Genomic DNA, 25283 nt, shown 5'->3' with positions numbered 1-25283 from the left:
CACACCTGGATAAATATATTACTGTAAACTTTCATTTGTGTGAGGGAGGTAAAGAGCAAGGTGTTTAGGAGATAATATGAAGGGAATACCATTTTAACTTGGAGGTAAGGAAAGACCTGAGGAAGTGATCTTGGGCTGAGACCTGAAAGATAAGAATGAAATATCTGGGCACATAATCAAAGAGACAGCATTCCGGGCAGGAGGAATAACATGTGTAGGCCCTTCAGTGGGGGAGAAAAAGAAAGAAAAAAAAAAACAAAGCTTGACACATCATGGGGAGAGAAGAGGGATGAAGTGCTACGCCACAATGTCATTACAGCTTTGCAGGCCATGTTAAAGAGTTCGGATTTTATTCCACGGTCAATGGAAACCCACTGAAATGTTTTAAGAAAAGCATGCTATGTTTCATATTTTAAAAAGCACACTCTGGCTGCTGACTGGCAGACAGATTAGAAAGATTCAAGAGCAGAAGTGGGGAGGCTCCTTATGAGCAATTGTGGTAGTCTAGGAAAGAAATGTTGGTGGCTCAGAACAGGGCAGTAGCACCAGGAACTGGAGAGAAGTTCCATGTTGTTCATCAGTAACATGTTCTGTCATCATGTGCTATCATCTAGCATGTTGCTTAGCACACAGAAGTCACCAAATAATTGTTGCCAGGCACAGTGACCCATGTCTGTAATTCCAGCACTTTGGGAAGCCAAGGTGGGAGGATTGCTTGGTCTCAGGAGTTCTAGATCAGCCTGGGCAACATAGTGAAACCCTGTCTCTACAAAAAATACATAAACTGCTGGGCACTGTGGCTTATGCCTGTAATCCCAGCACTTTGGGAGGCCAAGGTGGGCGGATCACAAGGTCAGGAGTTCGAGACCAGCCTGGCCCATATGGTAAAACCCCATCTCTACTAAAAATACAAAAATTAGCCAGGCACTTGGTGGCACTTGCCTGTAGTCCCAGCTACTCAGGAGGCTGAGGCAGAAGAATCACTTGAACCCCGGAGACAGAGGTTGCAGTGAGCCGAGATCATGCCACTGCACTCCAGCCTGGGTGACAAGTGAGACCCCATCTCAAAAAAAAAAAAAAAAAAAAAAAAAAAAATATATATATATATATATATATATATATATATATATATAAAAGCTGGGTGTGGTGGCACATGCCTGTAGTCCCAGCTACTAGGGAGGCTGAGGTACGAGGATCACTTGAGCCTGGGAGGTCAAGTCTGCAGTGAGCCATGATCGTGCCACTGCACTCCAGCCTGGGTGGTAGAGCAAGACCCTGTGTCAAAAAAAAAAAAAAAAAAAGAAAAAAATGTGAGTAATTAATAAAATCGTTTATTGTATGTGGCACACTTCTAAGGATTATTTTATCGGCATGGCTCCAAGTGCTTGTTTTAGTTGATAATCTGAGGGACATTCATTGCCAGGTCCTCCTTACAAGTTGATAACTGTGATATTTACCATGTTTTAACTCCTGGCCACACAGAGCTACAGTTATTTAAACAACTTAGTCTATCTAAGATTATGCACTTCAGTGACACACAGATAGACTTTGTGCCCCACAGCATAGTTGCTCTGAGAGGAAGCTTCTTTGAAGTAGAAATCAGAAATGTGCAGCCACCACTGAAAACAGAATGAGATTTCATCACAAAAAAAGCTCATCTGGGCCATCCTCTAACATCTAAAGAATTTCAGTTGAGTAGACTAATATTCACTACTGGAATATAAGACACATTCTTATTGCCTGAAAGTTCTGTCTCACTCCTTTAGTTTGGGTTTCCCTGAAGGCAGGGCTTGAGACAAGGACTCGAATGCACATTTATTCAGGAGATGATCCCAGGAAGCAGGACTAAAAGAGCCCAAGGAGTGAGACAGGATAGGAGGAAATGACAATATAAAGTGTTCTAAAGGTTGATGCTATGAGCACTGGGACCTCCAGAAAAGAATAAAGAATTCCTCCTCTAATTGTCCACTTGAAAGGTGGGAAACTGGAACCTTTATCCTGAAGCTCTTGTCCAGCATCATTAAGGGTTTTTCTGGGATTGCTAACTTGCCCTATGTATTCACAGGCTGTGCTTCCTAGTTGAGTGAGCTCTGGAAAAGTGCCTGAGGCAGAATGTCAGAAGGCATGTGGAGTGTCTGAGCAGTGCAAGGGGAGATCTAAGTTCACATACAACTGTTCACCACAGCTACAGCAAAAGCAAGAGGTGTGCCAAAGTGATGGGCGTGCATCTCAGAGGCATCTGCTCTGTTCTCCCATCAATCTGCTGGATTTCACTGTTCCCAACCTGTAAACTGGGGATAAATATAGCACCTATCCTAGAGTTGTTATGCACACTGAAATTCAAATAGCACAGCCAGCTGTACACCAATTTTTTTTCCTTATCCAAAGCTTTTAGACATGTAGAATTCGATGGCAGTCATGCGCCATGGCAGAGGCTGCTAGCTACCCACTCAAACACTTGTTCTCCTTCCTCCTCCTAAACAAAGTCTCAAAGTTATTTGATGTAGTACACTGCCACTCAACTGAAGGATGTAGTGTCCTCGGGAGCCAGGTATAGTCATGTGACTAAGTTCTTGAAATAAACATTTAACTGGAAGTGTTCTGTGGTACTTACAGAAAGTCTTCTTTAAGGCAAAGTGGCATGCTCTTCTTCCCCTTCCTCTACTGTCTGGAACAAGCCCTTGATGGTTGGAGTTCTAGCAGCCACCTTGGACCTTGAGGATAATGGCCCCATTGAGGATGGCCAAGTAGTACTTTGGAAGGAGATTCAGTCCCCACTAACATTGTAGAACTCCCTTAGCTGCCCTGGGCTATCTCGAGACTCCTGAGAAAAATTCTCTCTTGTATTAGGGTGTCTTGTTTAGGGGTTTTCTGATATATACAGATGAACCTCAGTGACGGTGGTGGGCTGAGTAACAGCCATCCAAAGATAGCAGGTCCTGATTTCTGGAACCTGTGAATGTTGCCCTAAATGGCAAAGTTCTTGCAGGTGTCACTAAATTAAGGGTCCTAAGATAAGGAATTATCCTGGACTATTTGGATGAGTCCTAAATGCTATCACAAATGCCTTTATGAGAGAGAGACCAGGGAGACTGGACACAAAGAAGGTGATGTGAAGACAGCAGAGACTGGAGTGATGTTGCCACTAAGGAATGCCGGCAGCCACCAGCAGATTAAAGAAAGACCAGATTCTGCCCCAGAGCCTTCTGAGGGAGTGTAGCTTTGCTGACACACTGCTTCTGCCCAGGGAAATTGTGTTCAGACTTCTAGCCTCTAGAACTGTCAGAATCGATTTCTGTTAAGCCAAAGCAAACTAATACATTAATCATAACTGATTCAAGGACAGTTACTCAATTCGAGGGGGCTTCCTGACAGTGGCACTGGGGTCAGGGTCCAAGGGAGCTAACTACTCAGTAGTGAAGAACAGAGAAAAGGAAACAAACCTCACTTAGCTATCCCTATACCTCAAAGCTGAAGTGGGGTGGTTGGGGCGGCAGGTACAAAGCTCACTTGGACCTCAGCGGAGCCAGCTCTCTGGTTCAGGTACATGATATGAAGACATCCATTTTCAGACGGTGCTGAGAGGTACACAGCCAATAAGACAGGGAGGCAGTGCTAAGAACCAGATCCTCTCCCCACTAGAGGCATGCTACCTCCCTCAATGACAACTCTAGTGGGACAGTTTGTACTGGACATATTTTATGATTCTATCTCAACCTATCATTTCCTCTCTGATGCCAATTCTCCACCTCCCATTGTGTGAAACCAAATGCAGCCTCCCCATCTTGACTTGATCCTAATATTCGCCTCCACCTCTAAGGACCACATCTGTTTCTTCCAACAATCTCTCTTCCTTTACCAAGACACAGTGTCACATACTTTACATACAACTTCTATAGGGCCATACTGCACAACAGCTAGAACATGAGTTCTGAAACCAGACTGCCTGTGTTTGAATACCTACTCCACTACTGTGTCCTTAGGAAACCTAATTAATGTCTTCTCAGCTGTAACATGGAGCTAATTATAGCACACTCTTCATAAAGTTATCATATTGAGTAAATGTGTGTAGTGACTAGGAAAGTCTCTGTCACATGTTAAGTGCCAAAAAAAGATATATATATATATATATATATATATATATATATATATATATATATATATCTGCTGTTATTTACTACAGGGCAGCTGGGTTGATGCAGCACCATTTGAAGCAGTCCCTAACCATGGTTACTTTAATCGGTTTTTTTTTCTGAGTGGCTTTCAGATTTTCTGCCTTCAAAAAGATCCCCCTAGAAATAACCCAAATGCCCACCAACAATAAGCAATAAATTGTGGTATATTAATGTAATGGAATACTACATAGCAATGAGAATGAATCTGTACTGATGATTCCATTGACACAAAAGAACAAAAACAGGCAAAATAATTTCTGGTGATAGAAGTCAGGGTAGAGGTTCTGTACGGACTATAATAAGGTACAGGGAGACTTGTAAGGTGCTGTGTTCTATTAATTTATCTTGGCGAGTATAAGGCTATGTTCTTTGTAAAAATTCAAGTTGTACAACCATGACTCACGGTTTTATTTTTTGAGAAGGGGTCTCATTTTGTCGCCAGGCTGGAGTGCAGTGGCATAATCTCGGCTTACTGCAACCTCCGCCTCCCAGGTTCAAGCGATCTGCCTGCCCCAGCCTCCCGAGTAGCTGGGACTACAGGCACGCACCCCCACGCCCAGCTAATTCTTGTATTTTTAGTAGAGATGGGGTTTCACCATGTTGGCCAGAATGGTCTCCATCTCTTGACCTCATGAATCGCCCACCCCAGCCTCCCAAAGTGCTGGGATTACAGGTGTGAGCCACCGCGCCTGGCTGACTCATGCATTTTTGTGTTTGTGTTATACTTCAATTAAGAAGTGTTTACTTAATTCCCCAAGTCTATCATTCATTGGTCAACCCAAGCACATGATACAACTGCTCATCCATCTGCTGACAAGTAAGGAAGAGGTGGTGAAGCCACCCAGGTGCTAGACTGAGTAAGTAAGTAAGTCTGGAATTGGGTAGGGAGATTCCAACACTGGCTGGCAGCAGAAGGGCACATGTGAGAAAAAAAGGGTACAGTTTACATTCATCACCAAAGGGCCAGCTGTTTTCCTACTGAGAGATCTCTGCAGTGTGTCTTATGACCGAGAACCGTGGCATTTCCTTGGCTCCCTAGCCAGGGCAAAGGGCAAAGTGGGCATGCTGTCCTAGGAATTAAGATGGCAAATGCCAAGCTATAATAGCTACAATAGCCTGGCATTTCCCAGTTTAAGGCCTAGAGTAGCATCCATTCCAAATAAAAAACTGAATAAACAGAAAATGAAAGCTTTAAGAGTGAAAGGTTTTAGTTTCCCAGTTAAGACTCTTCCTGAGAATGGAGTCACTGGTGCAGACATAATTTTGTAGTACAATGAGATTTTTGTTACAGAGCTCAAGTTGTTAGAACTTCTATCTACTGGTGGTGTCTGATATAACCTGGGCTCTCCAGTGTTACAATGGGCTTCCCAATCTCATCACAATCATGGGGTTTAGGAGCTGCCATGACTATAACTAAAGACTTTCCCACATATACACACAAAACATTTCTCCATCGGGTATGTTATCCCTGAAGACTTCAAACAACTGCTACACTGACAACACTGTTTAAGTCAAAATTCTGTTCCAAAGGAAGAAAACCTAACTCAAACGTGCCAAAGCCAAAACCAAACAAATGAAAATGGAATTTATTGGCTGCTGCAATTCAAAAACCCGTATGTATTTTTAGCTTCAGGCATGGTTTAATGTGGCTGTTCAAACATTATCTTCAGTCTTTGACTGCTCTCCAATTCTCAGATGGCTTTTTTGCTGTGAGGACTTCATTCTCAGCCTCTGTGAGAGTCTAGGAGTTCTTCTCAGCGTTAAAACCAATGGGGGTGTGGGGGTGCAGAGAATATTTCTTCCTATTAGCTCTTGCAATCCTGGGACTCTAACTGGACCATCTACTGACATCTGCATCTTACAGTAACTGTGGCTTGAGGGATGGATCAGAGGCTGAGTCAGGCCTGTGTCACACATTCCATTCCTGAGTAGAAGATGGAATCCACTCAGTACATTTCACTGGAGTGTACTATTACCAGTAAAAGGGGGTAAAAAATTCTGGAAGGCCAAAACGACAAATGTCCAGCACAGGCTTCTCTCCAGAGTGGACATGCTCAAGAAGACCTAGCTGGGAAGAAGTTCCAAAGGCCTTCTCATACTTACTACACTCATAGGGTTTCTCTCCAGTATGGATTCTTTGATGCTGATGAAGATTTCTTTTGCTAGTGAAGGCTTTTCCACACTCATCACATACATAGGAAGACTCCTGAGCATGAATTCTCAGATGCCTTTTTAATTGTTCCTGAGCACTGAAGGCTTTTCCACAATCTACACAGCCAAAGGGTTTCTCCTCACTGTGAATTCTCTGGTGTCGAGTTAGTTTTGTATGAAAATTGAAGGCTTGTCCACATACTTTACAAGAATAAGGCTTTTCCCCTGTGTGAATACGCTGATGTTGGCTTAGATGGGAAGTCCTTCCAAAGCTTTTGCCACACTCATTACACTCATAGGGTTTCTCTCCAGTGTGGATTTTCTGATGCCGAAGTAGGGGTGAATTACCAACAAAAGCTTTGCCACACTCATTACACTCATAGGGTTTCTCCCCAGTGTGGATTCTCTGATGTATAACAAACTCGGAACTACTGGTGAAACTATTTCCACACTCTGTACAGTAATAGGGTCTGTCCCCACTGTGGATTCTCTGATGCCTGATCAGATTTGCATTATCATTAAAGGCTCGCCCACACTCCTCACACTGATAGGGTTTCTCTCCAGTGTGAATCCTCTGGTGCCGAATTAATGAAGAATTGCCATTAAAGGCTTTTCCACACTCACTACACTCAAAAGGTTTCTCCCCAGTGTGGATTCTCTGGTGTCTAGCATAGTAAGAAAAGTAGCTGAAGGATTTCCCACACTCCTCACATATGAAAGGTTTCCTTGCACAGGGGATTCTTGGAACCTTTCCTCGGGTATTTTTCACTGTGGGGATGTTCTGGTGCTTTTTCACATTACATGTTTCTGGGAAGTCAGTTCTCTGAGGGACACTCTTCAGCTGACCACGTGACATCATCCCATCTCTTTCTTCAGAAATTCCCTGGATTAATGTGGACTCACTGTCAATGTTGGTCTCAACATCTGACATAAGAGATAGAAAACACAAATAATGCCACCTGAGAACTATGCTAGAAACAATAGAGCATTGAAAATGGTAAGGCTTTAAAAGAGATCATTTCAACTTTCACATCAGCACGCTGGGAAGAAAAGGCTGTTAAAATGAAAGTGCCAAATATCACACAGGCAGAGAACATCGAGGTGGAACGGAGTATCAGTGGACACATCACACATGAGACTCCTTCCTAAGCTTTTCCACTCTAATATTTGAATGACTTCTGGTTGTCCCTGGCATGATCTAATATCTTTCGAATTGATGCTACTTACAGCCTACAAAATGCCGAAGGCACAGGTCTTAAGAACAAGTAGTGACGTTGGGGCTGGCAATACTCAGCATCAGAAAGTGAAACAGAACAGCATCAATCAGAAAGCAAAGGCAAAGGATGAATTGTTTTTCTTTTTAAAAACTCACACCCTGCAGATGTCCCAAAAGACTTAAGACATTGAACATTAAGGACACTGGGCTGTGGCAAGACAGAGAAAAAGAAAAACACAGAAGTGCTTAGAGAGCATTATTCTTAATATGTTGTAAGATTACCTAGTCCAGAGGTTCTTAACTGCAGACCACAGATGGACTACATACGATGAGGAAATGCCCTAAAACTGCTGAAACTCAAACATGCAGAGAAACTACCATCCTAGACTATTTGAAAAGGGATGAACAGTTTACTTAGACACACCTAGACTGATAGTATTCTTTCTCCTATCAGCAAAAAGGAGACAAACAGCCCATAAAATGGCATTTGTGTTCGTAAAGACTGGATGACATTTTGAATGAGTTAAAGTCAATCTATTTTATATGAAATGTTGGGCTTGGTTTTAACATTAATTTGGGTTACCTGGGACTCATGTGATGGTTAATCAAGTTCATCGTATGAGTGTAAGTAAGGGAACCCCGAAGGAGAATGTTGGGAGAGGAGTAATCTGAGATTGAAGTAAACATGGTAATCAGGAGTCTGAAAAAGAATCATCACCAGAGAGAGGAAGCATGTGAGAACAGACCACCAGGTTCTCAATTGTCTTGATGATTCTTTTTCAGATTCTTAGAATAAGAGGCTGAAGTGCTGTGCCAGCTTCACCATTTTCCATGTTACTTGCTCTCTGCAAACCACCTGCTCTGAAACTCCTGCCTCTGCCTTCAATCTCACTATTTGCTCTTGGTGGCCCCCATCAGACTATTTGACTGTCTACTTTCTCTTTCTTCTCTCACTGAAATTAAATATCCCTTAACGGTTAAGATTCAGCCTTCCTTTTTTCTTCCTGGGGGTCATTTCAACCTAGCTGTGTTAGAGTACCCTTTCAGACCTGTCTTTTATCTCAGACTCTCCACCCACCTTCTCAATGGCCTGCTCTAGTTATCCACTTGCCTATTCTAAAGGAACCTCACACTCTGTGCTCAGCTCTGAATTCCTATGAATTCAAAAAGCTCCTCCCATGCCATGACTTCCTAGTGTTATATGACGCAACTCTCCCCATTTATGGCCAACTTTTGGGAAGATCTGGCCCATTTTACCTTCACATTCTCCATCCCATTCCCAATAGCACTTAATACTTTTCTTTTTCACTTTTTACATCTGTCTCCATAACTTGTATCTTCCAGAACTTCTTAAACAAAGTTCGGTACATGGCAAGTTGCTCAAACACTGCTCCTGAATAAATCCATCCCAACCAAGGAGGACAACTAAGGTAGGCAATGTTGAAACTCAGAAAGGAGCAACGGATTCAAGGATTGCAGATGACATACTGAGTGATTACATGTTGGTAAGAGTTAAGATTGGTGGAAAAGGTTTCATATTTTACCTATTAGGTGAAATCATCTATTTTATTTAAATCCTGCCCAGCATGGTTCATTTTAAAATATAGTGCTCCATAAAACTCTACAGTTGTTGGTTCTAAATCTGCCTCACCTACCTTTACAGATGTTTTTGGTCCTCTCTGCCGGGGGATCATCCTGTGCTTCCAGGCCCCAAGCCATATCCCCTCCCTCCAGAAGTGAGATCAGTGCAGGTTTGGGAACTGGGTACCCTGAAAACAGAAGAAAATGGTACTTTTCAGCCCTGTATCTGCTGTGTCAAAAGAAGGAAAATCCCAGGAGTCTCAGTAAGAATAAGACTCATAGAAGAGGGTTCTCAACTGGAGAAGGCCAAAGAGATTCTGATCAAGAGGAAACTGAGCATTTGTTACTTCTTCCTAAAAAAAACACTCAAGGATAAGTAAGTCAGTGAGATCCACAAGGTATAAGCAAACACAGGGAAGGGGACATGCCCTTCCCCAGACAACAACTACTACCTTGGAAGCCCCATGGAAGATGGGACATACTCTTATCAGGGGACAGTAATTCCCTTCACTGAGAGACCAAAGTGACCCAAGACCTCTCCCTACCCAGCAATCTTTGAAGTTGGTCACTGAGCCTCAGCTTTGCAGTCACTCAGTGGAGGACACAAGAGACAACCTCTCCTCTCCACTCCACACCCCTCCTCCCAGGCTGTAAAAGAAGGAAGGAAACTGGAAAAGTACAGATCTGAGTCCTAGGAGGAAAATGGCCCTACCCAAAGCAGTCAGGTTCCCAAAATTCTCCAACATCACACTTCTGTACAGGGCCCTCTGGGCAGGGGAAAGTCCAGTCCATTCTGTCTTGGTGAAGTGCACAGCCACATCCTCGAAGGTCACCATCTCCTAAAACAACAGGTTCCTGCTGCCACAGAGCCAATCCTCTGGCTCCGGGCCAGACTGTGGGGCAGAGGGGACAGGTAGGGGCTTGAGGGAAAGTCCTGTGAGGGATGGGTAATGAGAAAAGGTGAAAGAACTGGATATTAGCCCATTATATGACTATTTTTACAATGAAAAATCTGGAACTTCTCTCACTACCAGAAAAGCTTCCATTAGGATATAAAATTTACTGTCATAAAATGTTATTTAACATTTGTTAAACCCTAGGAAAAAAGTCTCTTATTAGTTAACCTTCCTAGGGCAAAAATCTCTTTGATTTAGTAAATATTTTCAGTCTTTTAGTGTTGTACCTACAAGTGGACAATTTGCTTCAAATGGTATCACAGAACCCATCTGTTCCTATTAGGTACTCCCTATTCCCAGCCAATCTATCTGTTCCCACATGTGTTCACCCTGCCCCAAACCTTATGCCCATGAAACAAGCACAGAGTCATGGTTTGCACTGATGGGCCTATCTCATCCAACTCCCATTTGATTCTTGTATAAAGGGCTGCGCTGCCTGTGCTGAAGAGCATCCTGTAGAGGGAGCTCAGACTCTTCTGGCACAATCCACTCTGCTCCTCGATGGTTTTTCCTAGAAAATGATGCTTCTAGAATTAAACTGCTGCTGGGTAGCTCTTTTAGCTCATCTTTATAGCTCCAAGACAATCTGTAACAGCTTCTGCCAACCAAGCCTCATGCTTCTTGGGTTTTCTTTTGGTTTTGGTTCTCTCTCTCTCTCTCTTTTTTTTGTTGTTGTTCTTTTTTGAACAGAAAAGAATAGGGTTTTTGACAGTGTCTCACTCTGTCACCCAGGCTGGAGTGCAGTGGCACAATCTCAGCTCACTGCAGCCTCGACCTCCCAGCTCAGGTGATCCTCCTGCCTCAGCCTCCTGAGTAGCTGGGACTATAGGTACACACCACCATGCCTGGCTAATCTTTGTATTTTCTGTAGAGACAGGGTTTTGCCACGTTCCCCAGGCTGGTCTCAAACTCCTGGGCTCAGGGGTTTTCCTACTGTTTTGGCCCTAAGACTTGCCAGAATCACCTTTATCCACCTCCCACCACCCCTCATTTCCTTCAAATCAGACCTCCATAAAGCTGACCTCAGGAATCCACTGCTCACCTGGTGTCGAGTTTTCAGAGGTATGGCTGCCATGACCTGGGCTCCCTCTAGCAGGCAAAGGCTGAAGGAAGAAACAGAGAGAACCAACAGTGAGCTCAGCCCAGTAAAATGCTCTCTTTAAAGCAATAAATCTGCCAATAACAAGCAGCAATCACTTACTAAATGCTCACAGGGTAAGTGGTGTATAAATATGTACTTTTTAATCCACATCATACCATGAGGTTTTTAATTCTGAGGAAACAGATTTTGAAAGAATAAGTAACTTGTCCTAGGACACCAGAGCATGTCCTCACCAACACCAAGCTAAATGAAGAGCAGAACAAGCAAAAGACACCAATAAACTCAGAGCAAAACCTAACAAGAAGAATCTCAGACCTCTATTTTTAAAATTAATTTGACTGAGAACATAAAAGGTTAAAAACAGCAAGTATCATGTTTTTGGATGAAAAATACATATTCTCTTATTTAGTCCTCACAACAATCTTTTGAACCTTTAATTTTTCCCAAATGAGAAGATAAGGCTAACAGAATAATTTCTTCTACCAAGATCACTCAGCTGGTGAATGGATGAACTCAGATCCCATACTAGATCTACCAGGCTTCAAAGGTCATGTTTTTGTTTGTTTCTTTGTTTGTTTTTTGAGACAAGAGTCTTGCTGTCACCTGGGCTAGAGTGCAATGGCGCGATCTCAGCTCACTGTAACCACTGCTTCCCGGGTTCAAGCAATTCTCCTGCCTCAGCCTCCCAAGTAGCTGGGATTACAAGCATGTGCTGCCACACCTGGCTCATTTTTGTAATTTTAGTAGAGATGGGGTTTCATCATGTTGCCCAGGCTAGTCCTCAAACTACCAGCCTCAAGCGATCCGCCCACCTCAGTCTCCCAAAGTGATGGGATTACAGGCATGAGGCACCGCACCCCATCAAGTCATGTCTTTAATAACTATACTAAATTCTATCCAATAGTAATCCTAACAGGAATGCTTTTAGAAGCTGGCAAAATGATTTTAAGGTTAATATAAAATAATAGACAAGAATAGCCAAGAAAATTCAGGAAAAAAATCTCAGAGTAAGTCTTCCTTTACTTGGACCTGGAGCAGGCATCTTTTTTGTTCACTGCCCCATTCAAGGGCTGTGAAAACCAGAAACTGATTACCAAAGGACCCTGAAGGGCCACCTCAACACACTAAGACATCTGGGTTATTGTTTTAACTATATCATCTCTTACAGACACTTTGTATTCTAAACAGCAATATTCTATAAAAAGCCATTATCTTCCCTACAGGGACTCAATGCATGATGCTGTTTTCTGTGAGCCTCATCTTGTACTACCCTCCTCTTTTCCCTTAGTTTAGTTACAATGGCCTTGTTTCCTCTATGCTAACTCAAGACCTTCATACCTGCTGTTTCTTCTGTATGAACTACTCTTCTCCAACCTCAGAACCATTGTAACTGAGATTCTCCGCCTGCCATTCTCTCCAGTAATCTAGCCACCCTTCATCTTCACATCATGATCTCTCTACAGACCAGGTCAGGTGCCCTTGTTAAACGCTCCACTCATGCCGTATTCCTTTTCCTATATGCCACTTAACCCAGTTTGAAATTATATATTGATTTGTGCTTTCTTCATTCAACAAATATTTATCTCATACATATTTCATACAAGGCCACGTGTGACACACGAGATGAAGTAGAGAGAAGGGGCACAACCCCGTCCCGCACAGAGCTTAGTCTAAAGGAAACACACATTAATCAAGATTCTCTCAAATAACTTTTAAGTTCACAACTTATCACTGCCAGGGGAAACTAACCTGGATGGGAAAGCTTAAGAATATAAATTAACTAAGGTATGAAGGAAATCTTTACAAAATAACAGCATACGCAAAACCATGTTCTAGAAGTCAAGGATCAAGAAGACTGTAGTAGCAGTCAAGGGAGAGTGTGCTGCTAGATGTTGCTGAAGAAGTCACAAGGGACAAAGCCACGCTTTGCGCAAGTCAAGAACTTGGTCTTCCATCTACATGCACTAAGTCACGGGCAGGTGGAGTGAAATGACCAGATTTGATTAATATATGACTTTCCCATTGGGCGGAAAGCTTCCTGGGGGCGGGGCCCACGCCCTGCCTCATTCACCGCTGCATCCCCGGAATCTAGAGCAGCAACTGGCACATTGCTGCTCAGCAAGCAGCTGTGGCCCAATGAGCAGATGGGTTTGGACGGCGTCGAGAACACAGGCATCCCTTCAATCCAGCCACCCATATCCACAGCCTACATTTCCCAAGGCGCCGACGCGGGCGAGGGGGAGCGAAGGCATCAGATGGAGACCGGGACGGGCCGCGAGCAGCCTCCGCTGCCGGGACCTGGAGGGGCCGCCCTGTCTCCCTCCACTGAGGCATCAGGGACGAAGCCGACTGCCTTCTCTACAGGTGAAGTGCCTGAGCCTAACAAGGACTCCTGGGCGACAAATCCCAACACTCACCTCAGGAAAAACAGAAAGCGGTCCGTGAACGGAAGTGCGTCACTACGTTTGCCTTGCACCCAGCCTCACACGCGTCCTCTCTAGGATGCCGCAGCGCTCTTCTCAGTGGTTGTGTGCTTTTACCCCCTAGGAGGAGTTTCACCCCCGGGGATCCTCAGAGACCTTGAATAGGAAAGAAAGTATATCGTTGTTTTCGCTAATCTCTAACCGAAATTTAGCATTTTCTTCTGTTATATGTTGGCAACAAACTACAGTAGTATCGGCCGCACATGTGACTGTCACCGATAGAAATCACAGATATTTTCATATCACATTACAGTTGATGCAGATCTCAGAATATGGCTATTCTCGTCACTAATTTGAAATTATTCTTGTTGTTAGAGGCCCACCTTTAAGTCTTGTCATTTCATTTCATCACATTGGTAAAGATGCACTTACATTTCTGTATCACAAATTCTAAAAAACTGTTTAATTGTATTTTCATTGGTTTTGAAGGTGTCATCAGATTGCCAAAGGGAAGTTGGACAAAAAAGCTGCCCTCCTTAGAGGTAAAGACCCAGACACGTTAAGAAAGACCAGGTCAGTGGGCCGGGCACGGTGGCTCAGCCTGTAGTCCCAGCACTTTGGGAGGCCAAGGCCAGCAGATCACCTGAGGTCAGGAGTTTGAGACCAGCCTGGTCAACGTGGTGAAATCCCGCCTCTACTAAAAATACAAAAATTAGCCGGGCGTAATGGTGGGCGCTTGTAGTCCCAGCTACTTGGGAGGCTGAGCCAGGAGAATTGCTTGAACCTGGGAGGTGGAGGTTGCAGGGAGGTGGAGGTTGCAGTGAGCTGAGATTGCGCCATTGCACTCCAGCCTGGGCGATAAGAGCGAAACTCCATCTCCAAAAAAAAAAAGAAAGAAAGGAAGACCAGGTCTGAAGAGGGATATATTAAGTAACTATTTAGGAAGTGAAAACGGTGGACATTTTTTTAAATGACTGAATACAAGGCAGCCAGAGAAATTTGTGATGGCCATGAATTTTGGATTACCTGATAGATGAAGGTGCCATTAGCTGAGATCAGGAATTGAAGAAGAGGAGCTGGTTTCAGACAAGAAAGGGAAAGAATTTAGTTTTAGAAATACTGAACACACACACCTGCCTTATTAACATTTAATTCACACACCATACAATTCATCCATGCAGAGTATAAAATGAAGTAGGTTTCAGTATGTTCACAGACTTGTGCAAGCATCACCACAATCCATTTCAGGACACTTTCATCTCCCCAAAGGATACCGCATAACCATCAGCAGTCACTGTTCACTTTCCCTCTGGTAAGCAGAATGGCGTTTTGTTCTCCTCAAAAATGTCTATGTCCTGATCTCTAGAACCTGTGAGTATGTTAGGTTACATGACAAAGGGAAATTGAGGTGCAGGTGGAATTAAAGTTGCTAGTCAGCCAACTTTAAGATTATCTTGGGGCTAGGAACAGTGGCTCACATCTGTAATCCCAGCACTGTGGGAGGCCCAGGTGGGCAGATCACTTGAGCCTGGGAGTTCAAACCAGCCTGGGCAACATGACAAAACCTTGTCTCTACCAAAAAAAAAAAAAAAAATCCAAAAAGGAACAAAAATTGACCAGGTGTGGGCACATGCCTGCAGTCCCAGCTACTAGCTGAGTTGGGAGGATCACTTGAGCCTGGGAGGTCAAGGCTGCAGTGAGCCTTGATTGAGCCACTTCACTCCAGCCTGGGCATCAAAGCGAGACCCTGTCTTAAAAAAAATGATTATCTTGGATTATTCAGGTGGGTCCAGAGTAATCGTAAGAGTTCTTGAATGTGAAAGAGGGAATTGAAAGAGAACCACAAAGATGACAGCACAGGAAGGACTTGGCCCAACTTCACTGGCTTTGAGGATGGAGGAAGGGGCCAAGGGTCAAGGAAAGTGGGTGGCCTCCAGAAGATGAAAAAGGCAAGGAAACAGATTCTCTCCTTAGGCTAAATCCTGAATTTATACCAGTGAGACCCACTTTGGATTTCTGACCTCCAAAACAGATAAATTAGTGTTGTTTTAAGCCACTAATGGCAATTTGTTACAGCAGCAATAGAAAATTAACAGACACACATGTACACACCTCTCTTCTTCCCCCAATTCTAGACAACCACTTTCTTACTTTATAAATTTGCCTATTCTGGATATTTACATTACATAAATGACTACTAAGTCTGGATATAAAACAAAAACAAGTCTTTATTGTTAATTTTATTAGGCTTTAGAAACATGGGAACCTGTGTGTTTACTTGGTGAAGAATTGAATATATTCTTGGGCAGAAGATGAGAACACTAAAATAAAAAACAAAAAGAGTTGGGAATAACTTGTTTTTGTTTTTCAGGGAGTGGGAAGGAAGAAAATTTCCACTCTCATTTGTCTAGAAAGTCTCCCAGAGAGTTTTCAAGATTATTAATAATAATAGCTAATTCACATCAACATATCTCCCCAGCCAATATATCACCTCTAAGGAAATGTATACTTGATATGTTTTGGCACTGTGTCCCCAGGCAAATCTCATGCTGAATTATGATCTTCAGTGTTGGGGGAGGAGGATAGTGGTAGGTGATTGGATCATGGGGGCGGATTTCCCCCTTGCTGTTCTCATGATAGTGAGTTCTCTTGTGAACTGGTTGTTTTGAAGTGTGTTGCATTTCCTCCTTTGCTATTTCTCTCCTGGTGGCCATGTGAAGATTGTGCCTACTTCCCCTTTGTTTTCCACCATGATTGTAAGTATCCTGAGGCCTCCCCAGCCATGCCTCCTGTACAGCCCGTGGAACTGTTAGCCAATTAAACCTCTTTTCTCCATAAATTACCCAGTCTCAGGTATGTCTGTATAGCACTGTGATAACGAACTAATACAATACTCATACTCATGTTTGTCACAGTCTCTACCATCAAACATAATTACTTTCAAGCTTCGACCATTCCTTAGATTCCAATGGGAACCACTTTTCTTTCTGGTTACCTCACAGCCTAACTATCCAGCTCTCCCTCTAACTCTTACACTATCTTTAACTGAAGCTATGAGTATTATCACATCATGACACCCAGAGTATGGTATATGATTATGGCATTTTTTTTTTTTTTTTTTTTTGAGACGGAGTCTCGCTCTGTTGCCCAGGCTGGAGTGCAGTGGCGTGATCTCAGCTCACTGCAAGCTCTGCCTCCTGGGTTCATGCCATTCTCCTGCCTCAGCCTCCCGAGTAGCAGGGACTACAGGCACCCGCCACCACGCCCAGCCGGTGGGATTACAGGCGTGAGCCACCGCGCTCGGCCTATTGCTTAGATTTTTTTAAGTGTTGAGAGATTCCCTTCTAAAGAGTATCTTGTGGCCGGGCACGGTGGCTCACGCCTCTAATCCCAGCACTTTGGGAGGCCGAGGTGGGCAGATCACAAGGTCAGGAGATCGAGACCATCCTGGCTACCATGGTGAAACCCCATCTCTACTAAAAATACAAAAAATTAGACGGGCGCGGTGGCTTATGCTGGGTGTGGTGGCAGGCGCCTGTAATTCCAGCTACTCGGGAGGCTGAGGCAGGAGAATCACTTGAACCCGGGAGGCGGAGGTTGCAGTGAGCAGAGATGGTGCCATTGCACTCCAGCCTGGGTGACAAGAGCAAGACTTGGTCTCAAAAACAAAACAAAACAAACAACATAAAAAAGACTACGAGACAATGATATTTGTTTGTACACAGGTCTCCAAATCTGCCTCTTCAAAAGAAACGGACACTGTAACAGCCTTGGTTAAAGACTTAAGCCGTCCCCAACTAAGAGTGGGGCCATCTCTTAGTTGGCTCCAGTGCCATCGGCAGACATTTCTGTCATCCTCCCATCCTTGGGGGCTTCTTTCTGCAGCTCCAGTGTGTACGCAGTAAAGCTTGCAGCTGTACAGCCTCCAAGAAGCAAACCCAGGTCCCACACAGCCACAGTTGTACAGTGACGCCCTTCCCTGTCCCCTCGTTTGAGCTATGCTCAAGGGACCAGTCTGGACTGCTATGCTGTCTCACTCCCAACCCAAGCTCCGCCGAACCGTGAGTCCTTGCACCTTGGCCCCTTTGAGCGCGTACTCAAAACAGAGGCCAGAAGTGCACTACTAGCCAGAGGCGCTAGGAGCCAAAAGCGCGTCACCCGCGTGGGTCGCTTGGAGGCCGGAAGTGCGTCATGCGCACGGCTGCTCTTTCTAAGGTGCAACTTGTCCGCATCTCGGTGTTTACGATTGGGAGACATCCCCTTCCTTTCCTCGTACACACTTTTTTCTCTCCTGAAGAACATCACGCCTGGGTCATTATCCATTTGGGTGGGTCAGGAAAACTATCGCCTCTGCCCGGAAGCATTTGACTGTCAGGAAGGAATTCATGATAATACCGCCGTCACCACAGGCCTAGATGGTGGTGTTGTTTCCTGGATACTTACTGGTCTTCCTGAGTTCTGGTTCACTCGCAGTGAATCAACTTCCTTTCACAAGCTCTGCCACTCACAGGCCATTGAGGAAGATTCTTGTGTCTGTGAGCAGCTTTTGTTTTCTGTAAAATGAACCAGTCAGATTATACCATTCGGGGTGTCTTTAATTCTATGCGCTGTAACCTCCAATGGTTTGCCACTACCCCTGGAGTCCAAGTCAACATTCAAGACTCCTCAGACCCTTGCCCTCCTTTCCCTCTAAATGAAAAAGAAAATGCCAAAAGCACAGGGCATATGCTATCCCAAGCTTGGTAAGAGAGATAGCTCTACAGTGTTAGTGCCTATGGCTTTCTGGGTCCACAAAAGAGAACTCTGGCCAGAATTTTGCTGGACTGTCAAAAGGTTTGTGATCACTGTCACAGAATTACAAAACAAACAGGGGACTTAGAGTTTCTCAGTCCCATCTCCTTTACAACAGTATGACACATTGGTAAGGAGCACAGCCTGGCATCAGGATGCTTTGTTTCAAAGGCCAAAGGACCACTCTGTGACCTTTGGTACATTACTTAACCTGTAAGTGTCACTATTTCCTTATTTCTAAAATTAGGATAATAATAATATTTATTCCCGGGATCGTTGTGAGGATTAGATGTTAGTACATGTAAATCAGTACAGTGTCTAGTACATACTAAACACTCACTAGATATTAGTAATTATTACACTCACTAGATATTAGTGATTATTAATAGCTTAGGAATTGAGCCTGAATAGGCTCTGGAGTTAATCCAGTGCTCAATCTTTTTAATTAAAACATTTGAAAATGGTTATAAACCTCAGTGGGTTTGGGCATCTGTACACTTGTTACTACCAGACCAGATAGTATAAGCAAAGCCTGGTGGCAGTTCAGGGTTGGTTCTTAGATCAGAGTGCCAAAATGGCTAGCTCATCATGAGCTGATGACTTCCAGGATGAGGGGATGACGAGCTGGACTTGTTGTTTGGTTGGGACTTCCACAACACAAGTCTGGACAAATGGGACCATGACCCAGGTCTTCACGAGCAACCCTCAGGCTTTCTGCAGCGTGTAAACTCCTCAAGAAAGAGGCTTTTCTATCTTGGCCATGACTGTATCCCGAGTTTCTAGAATAGTGTTTATAACACAGTTCATGATCAATAAGCATTTTTTGATGAATAAAGAGTTGGACATAAATGATTATACTCCCTTACTATAAGGGAGAGTGAGGCAGATAATATAGGCACTCAATGCAGAATGAATCATGAGTAAGAGAAAATCAAGACTCAAAGAGTTTCAGTAAGGCCACAGCATATCATAGGTAGCAGACTTAAGACTTAAACCCTGGATTCTTTCCACCATGTCAAACTGGCTTTCCAGAACAATATACTAGATGGTATTCCAAGTCCCAATATGCCTTTCTATGCTCTCATACCATGGACACAAGCTGTCTGACCTCAGTCCCTTCAGGAAGAAAGAGAGAGAGAAGAGCAACAGTAACTGTAAGAGGAAAAATCATCAAATTCTGAAATAAGGGCCAAAGAACCTTATATGATGATACCATTCCCATTTTACAGATGAGGAAATTGAACACAGAAAGATTAAATAACGTGCTCAAAGTCATGCACAGCTCCTATGTGGCAGAGCCAGAATTCAAACCATGATAGTTCGGCCTCAGTATACACACATAAGCACTCTATCACTGCCTCAGATATGTAGTTCTATGTCTCATAGTGAAGAAGAAGTTGAAAAATGTTAAGTCAAACTAATGTTTCCAAGCCTCCATTGATTAACTGTGATTTGGGGCAAGCTACCTAGATTCTCTGTGCCTTCAATTTTCTCACCTATAAAATAAGTACAATATTAATACTTACTTTGTAGGCTGTTGAGAGGATTAAACAACATATGAAAATAACTTATTTTCATGTCTAACTTATTGTAAACATTTACTACATTTCTAATTAATTGATTGTTTCATTTTTATTGAGGTTTATTTTTATTTTTTAGAGTAGGGATCTCTCCATGTTGCCCAGGCTGGATTTGCACTTCTGAACTCAAGTGATTCTCCCCAATCAGCCTCTCAAATAGCTGGGAATATAGGCACGTGCCACTGTGCCCAGATGAGGTATAATTTAAGTTCAGTAAAGAGTACAAATCTCAAGTGTACAACTTGATGAATATTTATATATGTAACTCCAACCAGATTAAGATAAAGAATATCCCCAGCACCCCAGAAACTTCTCTCCTATACCCCTTCCTAGTTGATAGCCTCCCCAAAATAATCGCTATTCTGACCTCCATAACCTTAGCTTTACCTGTTTTTAAATTTTGTATAAATGGAATCACATTGTAATAGAACCATGCAGCTTGTTTCTTTCATCTAATATAATATCTTTGAGATTCATTTATTGGACATAACTATAGTTCATTCATTTTTATCATTGTTTAATGGTTCATTGTTAAATAAACCACGTTTTTTTTACCCAAAAAAATCTACTGTGATGGACATTTAGTTTTTTTTTACTTTTTGGCTCTTATGGATAACCTTGAAGATTATTTATGAATAATTGCAATAAAAATTTTCACATGTCTGGTAAGCTCTTATCTTTCTTAAACATAAGCTCTTATCTTTCTTAAACATACCTATAAGTGAATTATCTTATCTTTCTTAAAGATAAGATAATTATGAGCTCTTATCTTTCTTAAACATACCTATAAGTGAATTTGCTGAGTCATTGGATATCACACATTTCGCCTCAGTCAATAACTGACACCAGACCAGGTGGTATAAGCAAAAATATAACACAACTTTATTATTATTAATACTTTTTTTCCTTTTTTAATGTTTTAGAGATGGGGCCTTGCTATGTTGCCCAGGCTGGTCTTGAACTCCTGGGCTCAAGCGATCCCTTGCCTCAGCCTCCCAAAGTGCTGGGATCACAGGCATGAGCCACCATGCCCAGCTAATAACAATTCTTAATATCCTCTAATACACCATGCCCAGCTAATACCCAATTCTTAATATCCTCTAATCCATTTGCCCTAACTGTCTCAAAAATATATTTTTACCGGTGGTTTATTTTAATCATGACCTAAACAAGGTCCTCATGCTTCATTTAACGATATATCTCTTAAGTCTCTGCGGCAGATGCAGGTTTTCAGCACGCTTGTACCAATTTCCCCTTTACTAGCAGCATGTGAGAGTACACTTGTTCTACATCAAACTCAATTAATATAAACCATTATCAGAATTGTAACTCTAATTATTTGGTGAGTCAGAGGAGGAAGGCTAAAATTACACTGGGTTCTGCCTGGGATAACTGAGTAGATGATGAGGTTTCAAAGGGAGAGGTGGACAAGCAATAATGAATTTTTGGTGTCTGCATGGAAACACATCTAGTTGGACATATCGTCTGAGGCCCAGGGGAAAGTGTAGGGCAGAGGTAGTGATATGGGTGGATAAAGATGTAAGACCAGATGGGATCACACCAAGCCAACAGAGAATTTGTAACCAAACAGCCTAGCCTGAAAATGCATTTTAAAACCTTTTTTTCTTTTTTCTGTTTTTTCCCTAGTCTCAAGATATAACCTTGGCCGGGCGCAGTGGCTCACGTCTGTAATCCAAGCACTTTGGGAGGCTGAGGCCGGCGGATCACAAGGTCAGGAGATAGAGACCATCCTGGCTAACAGGTGAAACTCTGTCTCTACTAAAAATAAAAAATAATTAGCCAGGCATGGTGGCAGGCACCTGTAGTTTCCGCTACTCGGGAGGCTGAGGCAGGAGAATAGCATGAACCCAGGAGGTGGAGCTTGCAGTTAGCCAAGATCGCGCCACTGCACTCCAGCCTGGGTGACAGAGTGAGACTCCGTCTCAAAAAATAAAGAAGATATAACCTTGAAGCTTACTGCATGTATCATTGTTTTCTTCTCCTTAGTCTTAAAATATAGCCTTGAAATTTACTTTCTTTGAAACACCACATCCCTCGCTTTCTCACCATACATTTCCTTACAACATGCACATTTATCTAACTATATGCTGGTATCTAATTATGTGATTACTTAGGAATTCCAGGGGCTAATCTTGAAACACACCAAGCATAGGGACCTAGAGGCGAAATTCCAGAAATTCAAGGCAGTTAGTCAACAACCTGGCCATTGTTGAGATGATACCAGCCCACACTCCAAGTGGACCACCGCTCAAGTTAGCCACTGGAACAAGACACGCAGACCTTGTACTCATTATCCTTCTCACATGCCTCCCATTCCAAGTTCCCCTTTTTAAGCCCTTGTCCTCAGCCTAAAATTTGAAGTGGTTACTTTGGATGTGAATCCGGCCACTTCCCCACTGCAAGTTTTGGTAAATAATGTCACTTTCTTTCTATCATTCCTCGCTCTTGTTATTGGATTCTGCAAGCAACAAGCGACCAGACCTGCCTTCGGTTACAATTTCAAAGGCCCAGATGGTTCATTTAAATAGAATAGGGGCCTAAGTTTCTGTATTTTTCATATGTACCCCGGATGATTATGACACACTTTAGTGTTTAAGCACCACGGACGAAAGCAGTGGGTTAAGGAAAGAACCCTAGAAAGCAATGACATTTTACAAGGAAACAGGAAGAGGAACCCTCTCATGACATAGGTTCAAATTAAGAGAGGAGAACCAGAAGATCGTAGAATCTTGTAAGACACAGAAGTAGGGTTTTATGGAATGGGAGTTCAACTGTGTCAAACCAGCAGAGTTTTAATAAAAATTATATTAATAAAATAAGGACCACAACAGTACCACCTAGTGGAAACTTCTGGGAGATGTAATCAGCCGTCCTTCCTCTTGCTCCTCTTGCCTATGTTCTTTGACCTTTCACAACTGGAAGTTCTGAGGCCACACTTCTGTCCCTTTCTCACAAATATACACATGCCCACGTTTAAAATATATATATTTAAATATGGTTCTGTGTGCATTCTTATTATTTTAGAGTTGCCTGGAGTTTTTTTCTTTCTTGTTTTCCTTACTATTTAAAAAAAAAATTTTTTTGTGACAGAGTTTCACTCTTGTTACCCAGGCTGGAGTGCAGTGGCACGATCTCAGCACTGCAAGCTCCACCTCTTGAGTACAAGAGATTCTCCTGCCTCAGCCTCCCAAGTAGCTGGGATTACAGGCACCCGCCACCACACCCAACTAATTTTTGTATTTTTAGTAGAGATAGGGTTTCATCATGTTGGCCAGGCTAGTCTCGAACTCCTGACCTCAGGTGATCCACCCACCTCAGCCTCCCAAAGTGCTGGGATTACAGGCGTGAGCTACCGTGCCTGGCCCATACTTTTTAAACTTTTAATTTTAGATTTTTAAAAGTTACACTATAAAGTAGTATAATGGACCCACGGTGCCCATCCATCATCACCAACTTCAACAGTAGTGCCCATCTCATTGCATCTGCTCCTACAAACACACACGTAAACATGCGTACACACACTTTTGCTGTTATTGTTTATCTGTTTTGCTGGAGTTGATCTCAGACATCATATCATTTCTACTGTCAGTACTTCACTGTGTTTCTCTAGGAGATAAAGATAAGGGAATAAAGATAATACAATTATATTAAGACTTGTTAATACCTCCTAATACCCAGCCATATTCAATTTTCTCTGATTGTCTCAAAAATGTCTTTATACAGGTGGATTTTTTGTTTGTTTTTTGTTATGGTGGATTTGTTTTTGTTTTTGTTTTGTCTGTTTGTTTGTTTTTGAGACAGGGTTTTGCTGTTGTTCCCCAGGCTGCAGTGCAATGGCACGATCTTGGTTCACTGTGACTTCAGCCTCCTTGGTTCAAGCAATTCTCCTGCCTCAGCCTCCCAAGTAACTGGGATTACAGGCATGCACCACCACGCCCAGTTAATGGTTTTGTATTTTTTTAGTAGAGACAGGGTTTTATCACATTGGTCAGGCTGGTCTCAAACTCCTGACCTCAAAAGATCCATCCACCTCGGCCTCCCAAAGTATTGGGATTACAGGTGTGAGCCACCTAGCCCAGTCTACAGGTGCTCTTTCTAATCATGATCCAAACAAGGCCATCATACTTCATTTAGCAATATGTCTCTTAAGTCTCTTAAGTATATATAACAATTTGTCCTCCTTTTAAAAATGACATTTGTTCTTTGAAGACACTGGGTTATTTGTCCTACAGAATTTCTCCCATTCTGTGTTTGGCTGTGGTGTTATTTAACATCTTGCCTTGTTCCCCACCAAGCTTAGTATGAGTTGGTAGTTTGATCCAGGAGCTTGATTTTATTTTATTCAAGTCCAACTCTAGGGGCTCCTCGCACACTCTTCTTAAACATCTTTGTTCTCCCTTTTCTCTTTTTCAATATTTACTAAATATTCTCAGAAAACTCAGTCTCCCTCTCTGCCTCTTCATTAAATGTGTTGGATTAAAAAAAAAAAAGACCTTGGTAATGGGTAATTATGGTAGACGAACTAGAGATAAAACTTGAATGTGGAATGGAAAACTATATTTTTGCTTTTGTTATTAGTTTTAATTAATATATAATAACTGTACATACCTATGGGATACTGTGTCATATTTCAATACATATATACACTATGTAATGATCAAATCCAGGTAATTAGTATATCCATCACCTCAAACATTTATCATTTCTTTGTGCTGGGAACATTAAAAATCCACTCTTCTAGCTATTTGATATACAATAAATTGTTGTTAATTATAATCACTCTGTTATGCTTTAGAAAGATAGAACTCAGTCCTGCTATCTAGTTCTCCTTTTGTATCCATTAACCAACCTTTGGCTTTCTCTGTATTTTGTTATTATTGACCATAGTTTAAGAGATCAAGTTTTAAAGCCCTTAGACATTCCCAGGAGGCCTCCTCCATAACATCTTCAATAAACTCCTAATTCTCCAATGGCTATCTATTCATCAAATATTTATCAAGATTTTACTGGTTATGTGCCAAGTATGGTTCTGGGGATAAAGCAGTGAATAAAATAGACAAAAAATATTTACATGTATAGAACTTGCATTATATTGTAATTAATTTCTCTTGCATTATACCTGCTGTCTTAATAAAGAGAATGAAATGGAAGAAACTTTTTACTTGGTATTTGCTAATATTGTAATTGTTTTGTTGCACTGACATATACATATAACAAAATTGCTCCATTATGGAAAAACTGATTTTCATTTCCACTTAGGGACTTAACCACCACCTAAGATGCTAAT

General features: G+C 42.5%; 1 protein-coding gene across 11 annotated transcripts in view; it reads right to left on the bottom strand.

The window, feature by feature from the left end:
- Nucleotides 1-5726: 5726 nt before the first annotated feature.
- The window catches only part of ZNF19 (zinc finger protein 19), a 93403-nt gene continuing 73846 nt past the window's right edge, over nucleotides 5727-25283 (bottom strand). For 3 of the 11 annotated variants that reach the window (XM_074027942.1, XM_065537269.2, XM_074027943.1), the window contains 7 exons: nucleotides 18048-18157; nucleotides 14631-14680; nucleotides 13599-13760; nucleotides 11122-11182; nucleotides 9836-10057; nucleotides 9198-9311; nucleotides 5727-7250 (listed from right to left, as the gene is read on the bottom strand). In XM_074027942.1, the coding sequence (XP_073884043.1) occupies nucleotides 6148-7250; nucleotides 9198-9311; nucleotides 9836-9959 (1341 nt within the window). In that variant the 5' untranslated portion in view covers nucleotides 9960-10057; nucleotides 11122-11182; nucleotides 13599-13760; nucleotides 14631-14680; nucleotides 18048-18157 and the 3' untranslated portion in view covers nucleotides 5727-6147. Of the gene's footprint in view, nucleotides 7251-9197; nucleotides 9312-9835; nucleotides 10058-11121; nucleotides 11185-13391; nucleotides 13761-14630; nucleotides 14681-18047; nucleotides 18158-25283 lie in introns of those variants that run through there. The other 8 variants (XM_065537268.2, XM_065537267.2, XM_015443053.4 and 5 more) reach the window with 6 other exon arrangements.

The sequence above is a fragment of the Macaca fascicularis genome, chromosome 20, assembly GCF_037993035.2.
Source record: "Macaca fascicularis isolate 582-1 chromosome 20, T2T-MFA8v1.1".
Classification (NCBI taxonomy): Eukaryota; Metazoa; Chordata; class Mammalia; order Primates; family Cercopithecidae; genus Macaca; species Macaca fascicularis.
The sequence above is the reverse complement of the archived record's forward strand: the minus strand, read 5'-3'. Positions and strand labels throughout refer to the sequence as shown.